Genomic DNA, 16,033 nt, shown 5'->3' with positions numbered 1-16,033 from the left:
TCTCAGCCATTTTATCTTCAAATACTGCCCTTCTTCCACCTTCCCTCCTCTCCCTCTGACCTCCCCTCCTGGGCTCCCTGGCAACACATCACTGTGCCCATCTGGGCATGTGCTCACCTCTCTCTTAGCCAGGTCTGACCCACCCGTAACTCCATGATGAAAGTTTTACTTTTACTATTTCAATTTGACTCCTTTCAACTCTTCCCATTTGTTCTCAGGCTAGAAGGAAAAAGGACAGAATGCTGACTCTCCCGTTATGCCCCAAACACTTTAAACCCATTTAAACTCTTCCAGGCCCTCTGCCTTGTGCTTCTTGTGAATTCTGTCCCCCGCCTTACCTGCTGACTTTGGGGACAGGTTCTTTCCTCCTATGGACTGTGCTTTTTCAGGAGAGCTGTTCTCCTTGGGAGACCCCGTGGGGTGGTTTGCATTTGTCTCTGCTGGAGGGTCTGTCAATTCCACTGGTCCAAACAAGTCTCCTTGTGAGTTTCTTGTGAGTTTCTTGACCGGGGGCTCCCATGCTGTGGGTTCGTGCAAATTTGGGCCTGGCTCTGACATACACCACAGGTTTGGGATTCTAATTCTGCGTCACAGACTCTTCACCCAACCCGGCTTCTTGCTATGTCTGCCCAATGGGTAGGATTTTGTAACTCGTGTGTGAAGGACCCATGGCTCTTGGCTTTGGAGCAGGAGCTCAGTTCTACCTGCGGCACATAAGTACACACCTCGCATGGCTGTCTTGTTAGAACACCCTTATAGGGGCGCCTGGGGGGCTCAGTTGTTACGTGTCTGCCTTCGGCTCAGGCCATGATCCCAGCGTCCTGGGATCGAGCCCCATGTTGGGCTCTCTGTTCGGCAGGAAGCCTGTTTCTCCCTCTCCCTCTGCCCCTGCTCGTGTTCCTGCTCTCGCTGTGTCTCTCTGTCAAATAAATAAATAAAATCTTAAAAAAAAAAAAAAAAAGAACAGCACCCTTATAGCGGAGGCCCAGTTTTGATGCCTCTGGGGCCACCAGCTCCAGCTTCGCTCACCAGTCTGGCTTTGAGCTTCTTTATTTCTTGCACACTGTTTGCTTTTAGTTATGTCACATAATTCTGTTGTCACATTTCTTCAAGCATGTTTATGTGTTTGAAGCAGAAGGGGATATTTCTCATGTCAGCCCATATATATAAATATAATGTGTGTGTGTGTGTGTATATGTATTACCTCAAATTTCATCACAGGCTGAAAACTGTGGGCCAAAAGGTCACCTTGGGAACATAGCCTACACAAATGGTATGGAGCCCTTCTCTGGTCACTCCCACACGCCTACTAACTCCAAGTTCATTCTCTTAACGGTCACAGCTCACATGCCACCTGACTCCCAGGTCAGCATGCAGGCTCACAGCTTCCCTCAAGTACAGTGAGTGTAGCTTCCAGGCACGAAAACTGAGAACGTTTAAGTGATGCTCACAGTTCTGGGGTGAGCGTCAGAGCCTGGACTGGAGCTGAGGATCACAGCCTCTCCCCACCACCAGACCCTGGGTTGGGACCGGCTTCCAGGCTCCATGTGTGACGACATCTCAAGGCCCTGCACATAACCTGGTGCAGACGCCAGCAAAGACACCTTTCTGTCTACCAGGCAACCGGTTCCCTCCTTCCCTCCTTCTTCTGGGGGGACCTGAACCACAACCACCTGCTCCCCAAATGCCACTCATGCCCCAGCACTACACAGTGTGGGGGCCACACCAGAGCCGGTCTCATGGGACCGAGGGACTATAGGCAGGCACACAACACAGCCTGGTCTGGCCAGGAAGCTGAGCAAAACAGACCAACCAACCAGAGGCGAGCTGGCTGCCAGGCATTCCTAGACAACAGGGGAGAGGCTCAAGCAGTGGGCCAAGTACTTGGTCTGGGGAGGAATTCACCCAAAATGGCATGTGCTCATAATCCCCACGCAGCCATTCTTCGCTTCTCCTCGAGAAACGCCTCTGGAGGCACCAGACATATATAAAAACGCTCATCACCAGTGAAAACTGATGTGGAAATGTTGGGGCTTGGAGCTGACAGCCAAGAAAGACTTCTTGAGACGTCTTCAGTGCAAAAAGGTGGTTTTTATTAAAGCGTGGGGATAGGACCCCTGGGTAGGACGGGTTGCTGCTGCCCCCGATTGTGAGGGGCAGCTGATTACATTCTCTGATCTTGGGGGATATAAAGACAGGGAAGTTTCCGAAAGGATTTCCATATGCTAAAGAAGACTCCCAGGATCCTGGAGGCCTAGCTACTGTCAAGCTAAGGTTGTTTTTCCCTCTAACAAGGCATTATAAGATGGGGCGCTTCCTGGAGGAATGTTCTATCTTGCCTGTCTCAAATATCTGTCAATGTGCTGCAGGTTATAAGGAAATTTAATTTTATCTACATTTCCCTTTGCCTTTGTTCTCAAAATCAAAAGCAAAACAACCAGCTGTCAAAATCTGGGGTCTCCTCCAGCCGCGGGGTGGAGCAGGCCTCCACGCTCAGATGCAGCCCAGGAGCAGGGGTCCCACTGCCAGCCTCGCAGTCCCCAAGACCTCAACCAGGAGGCCACTGGCTTTCTAAGGCAGCCAGGGGACGCCTCACTGCACGCCCCTCAAATTCCTGTAATGGCTGGAGAAACGTAACCCCAAGGGGGCACAGGGCAGGACAGGGTGTGGGGAGGCAGTCTGTGCAAAGGCCTGGGATTGCAGAGCCCCAAGGAAGCAGGACAGCCCTGCAATCTGGGAGAGGCAGAGGGGCTGTCCACTTAGAGCAGAAGCCATAAACAAGAACTCGACTAGAAAACTATCTGAAGCATAAAGCAAAGATGAAGAGTTCTTAGCATAAAAAGCAAGTTTTCCAATCAATACAGAGAAGACAGGCTTTGTAACAGAACTGGTAAAAAAAAAAAAAAAAAAAAAAAACCCTACAGGCATCAAAAGCAAATGACCAGTATGTACATGGAAATGACCATTCATGGTTGTAATCAAGGAAAGGGAAATTAAAGCAACCGTGAGCTACTTTTCTGTCATACTAGAAAACAGGAAAAACAAATTATAGTGCCCAGGGCTGATGTGGGACACAGAAAATACATCCATTGTGAAAATACTGAGGATATACTCCAAGATATTCACCACAGGGTTATCTCAGGATGGTAGAATAGTCTTTCTGATTTCTTCCGTGTTGTTTCCTGTAGATTTTTTTTTTTTCCACGCTGGTCATGTATAACTCAGGAAAAATAACAAACATTGCTTTTTTAAAATTCCACTTTGCTGAGTTACTTTCTGCTGAGCAGAAGGAAGCAAAGCTACAAATATCTCGCTGGCTGGCCCCAGCAGCAGTGAGAGCATTAGCAATGGATGTGCCGACAGCTGGATTGGGGGTGGGGGGAGGATCCTGTTTTTCTTGGCCCAGAATGAGGACTGCCAAGTCTCCATGGCAGCAGGGAAAGCTGACTGGCTTCCAACTTTTCTGCAATTCTTCAGATTTGACAAATGAGTGGAGAAAACCCATTGTAGAGACTGAGCGGCACACACACACTCGAGGCCAACCTAACAGACCCCGTGGTCCCAGCCACCTCCGAATGATGCCCGGTGAGGCCCACCACTCCTGAAAAGCTCCTGGAGAAAGAGACAGGATGTCACACAGGGGCAGGGCAGAGAAGGCCACGTCAAACCTGGACCCAGGAGGACAGCCCCGCCACAAAGCCAGGACAACGCCCCAATACCAGCCTACTGGCAGTTTCCAGAACCGACCAAGCCAGGGGCACACATCGCCAAACACTGGAAAAGCAAGTTTTAATTTCACCTCTCCTAATTCCGAGGGCACTTTTATGAGCACCACCATCAGAATGACTGAAATAAACACCAGAGAAACACCAAATACTGGTGAGGAGGTGGAGAGGCTCATCTCGCACGAGATGGTGGTGGGAATGTAAGCTGAGACAGCCACCCACTCAGAAACTGAACATGCATATAGCCAACAACCCAGCAGTTACCCTCCTGGGTGCTTACCCCAGAAAAATGAAAATTCGTGCTCATGGATGTTCATAAAAGCTTTATTCGTAAAAGCAAAGATCTGGAAACAATCCAATTGCCCTTCGTTCAGTGAGTGAATGGCTAGAAAGGGAAGGTACCAGGGAGCTGTGTGGTGACAGAGGATTTCTGCACCTTCACTGTGGTGGTGGCCCCAGCAACCTACACTGGTGATAAAGCTGCATGTGCACGCACAGCCACAGGCACACACGTGAGCACACACAAGTATACACATGGGCACAGATGTAAGCACACACACGAGCATGCACACATGAACACACATGCAAGTACACATGCATGAGTACACACAAAACTAGTAAAATCAGAATGAGCCCTGTGGATTGTGCCCATATCCATTTCTGGTTTTGACACTGCGGTCTGTGATCAGTGGGGGAAACTGGGCAAAAGGCACACTGGACGACCTCCCTATAATTTTTTACAATTTACTATGTATCTACAATTATATCAAAAATAAACTCTTCTGGGCTCCACACTGGGCCTGGAGCCTACTTAAAAAAATAAAAAACAAAATAAACTCTCTTTCAGAAAACATCAAAGTGAGCACTCCAAAGGCACAGTTCTAACCAGGCCCTCTAGAAGGGCCGGCCCTGTCCACCTGCCAGAGGCGGCTCCGAGCAGGAACAACGGCTTCTTCACAGGCAGGCCCGTCCCTGAGCCACAAGGACACAAAGTGGGTGGGACAGGGTCTGGAGTTCTGGAAGGGGCCTCCCACGGCACCCACTTCCATCCCCCTCCCCACAGGAACCCTCCCAGCATGAGCCCTCCACACCCACCCTGTGTTGGCTGGAGCATGCCCAGTGACAGGTAAACTCGTTACCTTTTATTTGATGACTCTGACTTTCAAAAGTACCACCTCATTCCAGGCCAGCATCTGCCTCCCTGTGCTTTCTGCTCACCGACCGCGAGAGAGCAAGAGGGCACACACACGAGCAGCGCGGAGCCCGCTTTGTCACCAGAAAGCCCCTCAAGGATTTAAAGGCAGCCTCGGGGACTCACCTACACCACCCTGAGGTCAGCTCCTCAAAACAGTCGTTGGGACACCTGGCCCCCCAACCGCCCCCAGATGGAGGCTGAGCAGGAGAGAGCCCAGATGGCCCCTAGCACAGCAGCCAGGGGTTTTGTCCTCTGCAGTACTGCCAGCTTTAAAATCCTGAGACAAGGTTCCCTCTGCGATTTCTGTGCTCTGTGGATCTGTATTCTCTTCCCCCAACAAGCTGCAGCCAGGATCCCAGTCAGTGGCCTCCCCATTGGACAGAGGAGCCACAGACCAGGGGACTCAGGTGGCTAGAGCTTGGACCCTCGGGGCTTGTGTCCAGAAGAGAACGCAGGTGTCCAAGCTCGGCACATTAGGACTAATTGGTGGTTCCGCTTCCTGTCTATGTAAATACTAATTATTTTATATTTCAAATCAAATGTTCTCTTGCCGCTCACAGACGCCGTATTCTTTTTCTAATCAGCCCTCTGTGTGGCGGTGCCCATGGTAACCTTTCTCCCTGCAGCAATGATGCAGGGCCCTCATCAGTCCCTAGGACAAACCCAGAGGCCTGCCAACCTTCCCAGGATCCCCGATGAGGGCCATTCCTTACCCAAAGTGCAATCCCTGGGCTTCCTTTCATACTGTGGAGACCCAGGAACTTGGGGCCGAAAGATCTACAGCCTAAGCTGCCAGACCTCCAACAGGGAGGACTGCTCCAGAGCAGGGAACAAATCTGGGTTGGGAGCAGCTGTGTGGGCCAGGGCCCAGCACGGGTGGGCTAGACTGTTTAGACCAGGGGAATGCAAACTCTGGGCCAATGGCCCCATGCCCGCCTATTTTGGTAAATAAACTTTATTTGCACGTGGCCGTGGCCGTTTGCTTACATACTGTCGGTGCCCTGCTCCTGCTCCACACGTGCAGCCTGAGCAGTGACACAGACCACACAGCCCACGAGGCCTCAGACATCTCCTAGCTGGCCCCGGACAGAAGAGAGCTGCCAAGCCCTAATTTGATTTAGATCAACTCTCTGAGGTGGGGGAGAGGCATGGTGACCAAAACGCTGGCCAAAGTACAAAAACCAACTATTTTCATAAAGCGTCAAAGAACTGACAAGAGCAGGCCCAGACTGAGTGGTACCCAGAAGCTAGAACCCAGAGTCATGGCAGGACATGGGGGACATTCTGTCCTGAGGCGATCTGCAGGTGCCCAGAAGTCAGAATTTTGGCTCTGGTGGCCTCCCAGGATGAGAGGATGGACTCAAAGGCCAGGGCCCCCCCAAGGTGGAGAGCCCAGAGGAAGAGCCGCCCCGAATCTCCTCAGCACCTTTCTGTGAGCACCTTTCTGCTGAAGTAACATCTAAAAAGATGTGTCTGGGGGCGCCTGGGTGGCTCAGTCGTTAAGCGTCTGCCTTCAGCTCAGATCATGGTCCCAGGGTCCTGGGATCGAGCCCCACATCAGGCTCCCTGCTCAGTGGGGAGCCTGCTTCTCCCTCTCCCACTCCCTCTGCTCATGTGCTCTCTCTCTCTCTCTGACAAATAAATAAATAAAATCTTCTTAAAAAATTTAAAAAAAAAAGAGGTGTCTGATTTTGTAATAAACCGTTACTGTTTTTTTAGGGGGAAAGAGTTATTTCGGAGGGGGGACTAAAAGTTGGGTTTTTTTTTTAAAGATTTTATTTATTTATTTGACAGACAGCAAGACAGCAACAAGCAGGGGTAGCAGTGAAGCAGAGGGAGAAGCAGGCCCCCCGCTGAGCAGGGAGCCTGATGCAGGGCTCGATCCCAGGACCCTGGGTCGTGACCTGAGCCAAAGGCAGACGCTTAACCAACTGAGCCACCCAGGCGCCCCGAGATTGTTTTTAATCCTGTACGGATGTTAAACTTTATCACATGCTTTGCAAGCACGTACTGAGATGAAAAATGGCCGCAGACACAGGCCCTTGCCATTCTTCTGGAAACACCCAACCCAAGATCAGGCCTGCATCAGGCTCCCCTTCTTGGGCCAATCCAATTACTGTTTGCTACCTAATGCAAATGGGAGGAAATCAGTGAGAAATACTACCTACCCCCCAGGGTCAGAACCCATTCATCACTGGGTTTTCTCATGTTTTGTGTGATTTTTCCACCCTAACAGTGACTGATGTGACTGTAAACCCAGATATTAAGCAACATGGTAAATTAACTATGGCTCTATCTAAAAAAAGTACAATTTTACATACTGTGTGTTTTCCTACAAGTTATATGTGAGAAAAGCCAGTGCAGGTTACTACAAACAGGAGACCGTCCCAAAGCCCTCTAAACTCTACCGCAACCCTCATAACAACAACAACAAAAAGATCACCTTGCCTGATTCACCTTCCTTTATAAAACAGATCTATTGTTAGATTATTAGAGTTGGTTGAAAAATATATACAATAATGAGCAGTCCGATAACCTCTTATATATGAAAACATATGTTAATTCAACATTAAATAAAACTTGTATCTGTAGCAACACAAAACACAATTAATATATACTTGCTGAATAAGTTAAATGTCCTAATTTGAGCCCAGCGAGTTGCCGCTAGGTTTGATCAGTTATAGAAAAGTTCGGCGAGGGGTCAACATGGAGGATGTGAGAAAATAAGGAGTGGAAGAAAATTACAAGGTTGGTCAGGCCAGAAAGCTCAATTTCAGAAAGGAACATGGGGCGGAAGGACGGGGGGCACACTTGTGTGGCCAGAGCAGGGACAGCAGGGCAGCCAGAGCAGGCACCAAGGGGCCCAGGGGGTGTCCAGTGCAGGCAACAACAGGACAGCGTAGCTCCTCGCAAACCAGCCTCCATCGCCGAGTTGTATTTTGACATCATGTGACACAAAAAACAGACCAATGGAGTTTGCCCTGAGCTTGCTACAGGACCTCTGTCCAAGTCACTCACTCCGGGACAGATACGGAGATCTCCTCAGAGAAAAGCATGAAACTTACATGAAGGACTTAAAAACTACCCCAATAAACCACAAAAGACTTTTCATGAAACCTGAAAGCTGATTCCAAAACTCACACAAAGAAGAAACTATGTGACAAAAGCCAAGAACACCGTCCCCAAAACAATAAGGAAGTACTTACTCTATTCAATCTTAAAACACACTTTTAAAAACTGAAGAATTACACAGTGTGGCAAGAAGCAAGTTAAATAAATAACGGTGTGGTAACTTAATGGGCTATTATACAAGAAAACTTAGAAAAAATACATAAAACAATATGTTCATAATTGTGGAAAAGAGAAGGCAGCTTTTATCTTAAGGGGGAAAACAATACCAGAGAGATTTTTTTTTTCAAGATTTTATTTATTTATTTGACAGAGAGAGAGCAAGCACACACAGGCAGGGGGAGCAGCAGGCAGAGGGAGAGGGAGAAGCAGGCTCCCCGCTGAGCAGGGACCCTGATGCGGGGCTCGATCCCAGGACCCTGGGATCACGACCTGAGCCGAAGGCAGAGACTTAACCGACCGAGCCACCCAGGCGCCACAATACCAGACAGATCTGATGTCTGCCTGTACACATGGAGAACATCACCATCAAAGGCAAACTGGGAGAAAGTACGTGTAATATCCGAACCAAAAAAAAAAAAAAAAAAAGGTTTCTTAAAAAAAAGGCCGAAGATGTGACGAGGCAAATCATGGCGGAAGACAATTTCTTAATGAATGACTAGAAACCATCTTGGTCCCTTGTGATTACGAAAATACAAATTAAAACAGGCCCTACTTGGATGGAGCTCCATTGTTGGGACTCTACACTTAGCAGGGAATCTGCTTGAGGATTCTCTCTCCCTCTGCCCCTCAACTCTCTAAATAAACAAACAGGTCCTACTCTGCACCCACCAGATCGCCAGACACAGAAGCAGTGGGGCCCACGGACACTGCACCATGTGTTCACCTACCGGCCCTCCCACCCGCCACTCCATTTCCAGGTGTGAACCCAAGAGAAGCAGTCACACACACAAACGCAATGGATACACGGGCACTTGGCAGGCGTTTCCACAGGTAAATGCAGAAACAAGGTAAAGGACCGTTAACTAGGGAGGCTGTGAGGACACTACAGGCTCCGGGGAAATGCTAAGTAAGAGTTACAACCAGTAAAGAAGATCCACACAGGTGGCCTGGGAAGCCCCTCCGGGACACAACGAGCCAAAGGACATGTTAACAGAAAGTGTAAACCATAAAGAAAAACTGATAAAATTAGACTTGATCAAAATTTGGAACTTCTGCTCTTCAAAAGCCACTGCTGACAAAATGAGAAGGGCAGCTGCAAACTAGGGGAACAGAAATCAGATAAATAAAACCTGTATCCAAAATATGTAACCAACTCTCAAAACTCAACCATAAGAAAACAATCCAACAAAAATGGAGAAGGGAGGCGAGCAAACACTTCACCAAAGATAACTTATGGCAGCCAGAAGGCACACAAGATGCTCACGCCACCAGGGAACTGCTAGTGAAACCGCAAGAAATCATGATTTAAATATGAATAGTTTACTCCACGTCAATTGTACCTCCATAAAGCGGTCTTTAAAAACCACACACATAGTAAGACACAACTACTTTCCGGAGAGTGGCCAAAATTAAAAATACTGACGATACCAAGTGTGGACAGACACATGGAGCATCTGGAACCCTCAAGCACTCTGGTGGGAATGCACAGTGGTGTGGCCACTTTCAAGACAGCTTAGCAGCTTCTTAAAAAAAGTAAACACACACTTACCATATGGTCCACCTGAGTCCTGAGAATTTACCCAAGAGAAATGAAAACAGAAAGCCTAGCACACAAATATTCAGTGTGCTCATTACAGCCCCAAACTGGAGACACCCCAAATGTGTGCGAACTGGTGAGTGGAGAAACAAATGTGTGGTAAGGACACGGGAGTATTACTCAGCCACAGAAGGAAAGAACTCAGGAGGCAGCAAAGCTCGAGCGAGCTCGCCGAGACAGGACAAGGGGATCTCGGCCTCCCACCAGCTTACCGTGGCCCTCAGGGCAATCATGGACTTCTCTGGGTCTCCCTTTTCTCTGAACTCCCTTAGCCCTGAAGTCGGTCAGTTTATAACTCCAGTTGGTTGACAACTTAGCATTCAGTAGTCACCAAGTGGAAAACAAAACAATGGCAGAGGGGAACTTCTGCTAGAAAAACAATTTAGGCTCCCAGGGAGCTGCCTATAAAGATTAGCATCCCCTCACCCCCACTAGCTTAACAACAAAAAATCTACTGCCAGACCAGTAAAATTTCTTGAGGCAAAATACCATCAGAATGAAGTATTTTGGCTCTGAGCGAATTCTCAAGGCCCTAAAGTTCACAACCTCATTTGATGGTTTTATAAAGTACTTGTTGGCCTCATGGCCGTAATTCCTACCCCATTTTTGAGATTACAAAGGAAGGAAAAAAGACGGTCCACATGGAGTAGCTGTGCTTCCCTTCCAGATAAGCAATACTCTGTGACCTCTCGGAGTGTGGCAGTGCGGAGCCCGGGCCACGTCCAGCCCCGCTGTCACTGGCCACGTTCCCGTAGAGCCCATGAAAACACAAGGGGCACACGAGGCTGCACTGGGAACTCAGGAGCCAAACGGCTAATGCACAGCACATTATATTCCAAAAGAAGAAAAGTGGCTATTATTGTCACCATGCCCTGCAGACTTCAGGAATGCACTGTCATTCCCAACGTGGGACGGTCTGCTCAACAAATCCGAGATCTTTCTCCGAAGAACATCACCAACATTTATAGTGTGAGAGCAGATGCCAAAAAGGAGCCGGGTATATTCCTTATACGGTGCTAGGCATTGCTGCCAATGCACACGGCTGAGCCGCCACTGACTGGCAAGTCCCCGCCCAGCTACCCTAAGGGGCCAGGCCGGGCAACACGGAGGGCCCCGCTCCCAGAGTCTTCCTCATGTGCTCCGAAAGGGGCCAGACGCAGGGAACCCAACTGCGAACCTTTTCTCTACCCCAGCGAGCCAGGTAACCGAGCAAGCACCAGCCTCTCTGGTCAACTCGCGTGTAGCCAGGACAACAGCCAGACCCTGTGGCATCCCAGAGCTATCCCATGATAACTCCAGGGCAGTGCAAACACAGGGGTTCTCACCCATGAGATAAACGGAGGAGGCCCCTGCTCACCACCAGCCACCCCTGCTGTCTCCAGACAGCCAAAGCTGCATGCACTGCAGGACCCCCTCCCACATGTTCCCCAAGGCATGCAGTGGCCTGACTGACCCTGAGGGGGCAGACGCATGATGCCATCTCCCTGGCGTGTGGCTCAGGGTCTGGGACAGAAACCAAATCATGGAGTATCTCCTCAGCGGGGGTGGGAAGACCTGCAGGATCAACACCACAACCTCCTGCCCTTTCCTCTACCAACTGATAATGGGGACACAGCCCCTCTGAATACACCTGCTGTCTAATATTTAATATTTGCAACCCTCTCAGTGGAAGGGGTCCAGCAACTTGGAAGGTCTGACTGTCCAGCCCCTAAGCCCAGGCTCACAGGAGGGTTTCAAGAAGCCATGAAATGGGTGGAGACTCTCTGGTCCAGGGCATCATCCTTGGAAGAGGACAGGCCTGTGGACCCCAGCCCTGACCTCCTGGGCGACCATCCAGCAGGACGGCGGGGGAGGGTGTAGCACAGGCGGTAGGTCCTTAGTAAGGCCGGCGGCCGGCCAGCCAGAACCAGTTACCAGGACGCTGAGGAAGCCATCAGGAGGGCTCTGCCCCGTCCCAGGACATCACAAACACCCTCTCCAAGATTCAGACCCATAAGGGCCTTGGCAGGTTAATGGGCTAGTGAGCCTTGCAAACGAAGGAGTGAAGAGGGGCACAAGGTTCGGAGTGTCCAGAGCTGCACAGACAGCTTCCCGCGTCCAGAGTGCATGGAAGTCAAACAAGATGAGCCCACTGGGTGTGCCAAGGCCCCCCCTCCCAGTGGGAAGTCTGGCTCCCAGGAGGCTGCCCCCAGGGGCCATAGACGGCAAGCACTGGGGAAACTTCAGCCCTCCTGGCACAGGCTCAGGGCGCTTGTGCTGTGGGAAGTGGCCACACAGGGTCCCACAGGCCTATCCAGACGGAGAGTCCCGGGAGGACAACACAGTGGTCCAAGTGGGGACAGAGGCTTCTCTGTTCTTCATGTGGATTCCAGAGGTTGATCCTGGAGCCAGGGCGGTGGGGGGACAGCACAGTACTTTTCCACGAGCTCCCAGGGTAAGAGGATGTGCTCTCCAGGCCCGGTCCACCCGCCCTCCTTAAGATTAGGTGCAGCATTCAATGTTCTCTCTCTAAAAACTGCCTGACATTGCTTTTCCATAATTTCCCATGAGAACCACAGAGTGAAGAACTACTTTTATTAGCAGAACCCAAGGTATGTCCTCCCAGAAAAGTCTCCACTTCCCTGGGAGACTGGCCCCAACAATATAAGGGGTCTTCAGGGCACAAGCCCACAAACACAGCACCTCATTCAGAGACCGACCTAAAAATCCTCCCCGGGCCTGGAAACACACTGGGCAAAGAAAGCACCGGCTGCCTGTAGGCAGAGAGGCTGCGACCCCTGCTGGCCGGTTCCGGTTTCACACTTAATCTCCTTTGCAGGCCACAGGTGGATTTCAAAGCCCACTTCCTGCTCCTGGGCTGGGCCAGCCTGCCACCAAGCCTCAACACCCGAGACACAGAAAAGGAAGCAAAAGTGCATGTGCCTCTACCAGGAACCTCCTCCACTATGTCACAGATCAAACAAAAACCTAGTCATCAAAAGAGAAACCAGAAGCTCCTCTTTTGTTTTCCAAATTTATTTTAATCAACATGTACTTTAATAACAAAAAAAAATCACATACTGTTATAAAATGACCTGAACTGAAAAAAAAGAATATAACCTTGGATCTTAGGCAGAAATTCTAACCCATGCTGATGTCTGCCATAAACCCACACTGTTCTGTGGGTCCTGCCTGTGACTGGCAGCCAGCAAGCAGAGATCATCAAGAAAGGAAAGCTGGAAGTTTTATGACAAAACTTAAAATCACCAGGGTGATAGTATAGGGTTTATTTTATTTTTTAAAGATTTATTTATTTATTTGTGAGACAGAGAGAGCAAGCGTGTATGTGCATGGGGGGGTGGGGGGGGTAAGGGGGAGGGAGAGGGACAATCTCAAGCAGACTCTGTACTGAGCACAGACCGTGACAGGGGGTTTGATCACAGGACCCTGAGATCATGACCTGAGCCAAAACCAAGAATCAGATGCTCAACTGACTGAGCCACCCAGGTGCCCCAGTAATGGGGTTTATTTTAAAGAAATTGGAGGAGTCTAGAAGAAGCAGGAAAGTATCCTAGAAATAGCCCAAGAAAATCATGTGTAATTGCGGCTCTGTAAGAACCAGGGGTGGACTGGACCACCGAATGGGAGCTCAAGGAGCTCTTTTCACCAGCTTCCATCTGGGATCTGGAAAGCAGGAAGAACAGACACAGTCAGGGCTCAAGTGGTGGAGCACAGAGAATAACAAGAATTGGCCTGGGGCGGGGGAGGGTCACAAGTTTGCTAAGAGCCTGCATTCAGAGCAAGATGCAGGTGCCAGTGACACCAGCCAGGCTTCCTGATCCCAACGCCGGTAAACCACGGGACCTCCACACACAGGAGTAGAGCGGCGCTCTGATCAGATGAGCTGCCCGACCTGGTCGGGTCTCTGCCAAGAGCCTGCAGGACCAGAGTCCCGAGAGGCAGCCAGGCTCCCTGCCCACCCCCACACCTCCCCTCCCCAGGGCAGCAGCTGAGCATCTCCTCGCGCTCCTGGACTGCTGCGGCCACAGGGAGATGAATGCGCTTACACCATCTCTCAAAAGCACAGGGATGCCGAAGCGGATGCAGTACTCAAGTGATCTGCACCAACAGTCATCAAACTGGGCGCACACAGCCTGAAGGACACGGAGACTCGCCCCGGGCATCCTTGTGGCACAGGTGGTCCCAGGAGCGCACTCCCAGGGCCCTATGCCACTAGCACTCATTCTGAAACTGCTCTGAGAAAAGGCTAGAATGGCCCACAAGCAGGGAGTTGACTGGCTGTCAGGTGGGTCCTCCCCTCTTCCTCCCGCTGCACCGTGGTCCTTTCCCCAGCTTGTGAGGAAAAAGTCACTTGTCAGGGCGCCTGGGTTGAGCGTCTGACTCTTGATTTCGGCTCGGGTCCTGATCTCAGGGTGAAGTCCACTTGGATTCTCTCTTTCCCTCTCCCTCTGCCCCTTCCCCTGCTCATGTGCGCGTGCGCTTTCCCTCTCTCTCTCTCTCTCTCTCTCTCTCTCTCTCTCTCTAAAATAAATAAGATAAAATAAACCTTGAAAAAAAAAGCCTCCTGTCACCCTAAATCTTACTAGGGAACACTGCTGAGGGCATAAACGCCTCGGGAGCACTAAACAGAGCTTGAGATATTGGTGTTGCAGAAGTCAACCTCAACTAGCCAGCAACACATCCTTGACCAAGTCAGGTGGTTTCCAATTCTTTCTTCCAAAGAACTGAAGACGGACCTACTCAAGCTGTCATCTAATGGCAGATCTTTAAAAATAAAATGATAAAATGTGCCCCAAATCACATTAACCATCTCCGAGTTCGAGGAATTAAGAACGCTGTTAGGACCAAACTTCCATCCTCATTCACTGACGTGAATAAGGTTGTTCAGGGCTTACAGGCAAGCGTGGGAAATAGGAACAAAACCCACACCCAACCTTGTCCCGCTCGAGCAACAGTGATGCTCACCCACAAACGAGTGAACGGGGAAAGCCTGCCATATCACTACATGATGTATGCCTGACCAAATTTTACTTTATGTGCAATAATTTGTCAGAATTTACCATTTCTTACGCCATTTTAACCAACTGCATGCTAGGAATTGTAAAGAGAACGCAATAAAGAAGAAAAATGTTAATACTCAGAACGTGGTGGTAACAGAAAACAAATTTAAATGCACATATTTTTGTGGCAGACTTATATCATGCCAGATACAAACATTTTTATGTTACGATCTGAATTCTTATATACAGATGCCCAGGCCACGCTCCACGCATCCCCCGGGGCAGGGCACCTCTCCTAGCGCACGACGCACCGGCCCGTCCCTCCGGTCCCTGAGAGCAGCACTCGCACGGCCAGCTCCGGCGTGCGCCACCCTGCCGCCGCCACGACCCCACGGGTACCTACCTCGGGGTGTGCTTGCTCGGTGCCCGACACGGCTTGAGGTGCCAGCAGGGTCTCTTCTGTGGATGCCTTCTTCAATTTTTTGTTCTTTTTCTCTGTCATTTCGGTAACTTTTCTCTTCTGTTTTGCCATCCTGCAACAGAGAAGGTAAATTGCTAAATACATGGGGAATAAAAGGTCTCGGGCCATGCAACATTTTTAAACAAAGGGGGAAGAGCACTCTCCCATCATTAAAGAAGTACAAAGGTATTTCAGGAAATATGGTCTATACAAGTTAGAAGAAAGTCAAATCCCCCAGGTCTACTTTCCCGTCAGCTGGGGAAGCCGCGGCATCACAGGCCGCAGGTGACCATCATGCACCCTGTCACTAGGGCATTCGGTCACCAATGCGTGGAGGGGACCACGATGTGTCTGGGATGGCCTCCTCGGATTGTGGAAGAGGCACCAACTGGGGCCACATAAAAGGAGCGACACACAATCTGAGAAGTGTTTGATTATGTCTACTTTCTCAAGCACAGTAGTATCTAGAACTCCACGTAGAAGAACAGAAAAAAGCCCGTGAATTCTAAAACACATTTCCTTTGTGGGATTGTGCCACAGGGAAACCAAGAAATGGTTGAAGTACTAGAACCTGGAAAGCATGTCAAAGAGGTCGTAGTGGAGAGCCCTCCACTGAGGGCACTGGCTGCTGCTGGGACCTCTGAGAGGGTTCCTCTGAAGGAGGAAGGCTGAGGGGGGATTTCTAGGGGGAGGGGATGTCTGAGGGAGGCGGACATCTGAGGGAGACATCTGTGGAGACGACAGCTAAGGGAGGACTTCTGAGGG

The 16,033-nt window shown here is 50.1% G+C and overlaps 1 protein-coding gene across 9 annotated transcripts in view; it reads right to left on the bottom strand.

Annotated features, from left to right (window-relative positions):
- Positions 1-16,033, bottom strand: part of CHLSN (cholesin) — a 128,293-nt gene that overhangs the window by 103,498 nt on the left and 8,762 nt on the right. For all 9 annotated transcript variants that reach the window (XM_073886264.1, XM_073886271.1, XM_025863660.2 and 6 more), the window contains one exon: positions 15,212-15,341. In XM_073886264.1, coding sequence (XP_073742365.1) covers positions 15,212-15,341 — 130 coding nt within the window. The remainder of the gene's footprint in view (positions 1-15,211; positions 15,342-16,033) is intronic.

Source organism: Callorhinus ursinus, unplaced genomic scaffold (assembly GCF_003265705.2).
Source record: "Callorhinus ursinus isolate GAN/ISIS: 27379988/994484 unplaced genomic scaffold, GSC_fseal_2.0 scaffold70, whole genome shotgun sequence".
In the NCBI taxonomy this organism is placed as follows: Eukaryota; Metazoa; Chordata; class Mammalia; order Carnivora; family Otariidae; genus Callorhinus; species Callorhinus ursinus.
The sequence above is the reverse complement of the archived record's forward strand: the minus strand, read 5'-3'. Positions and strand labels throughout refer to the sequence as shown.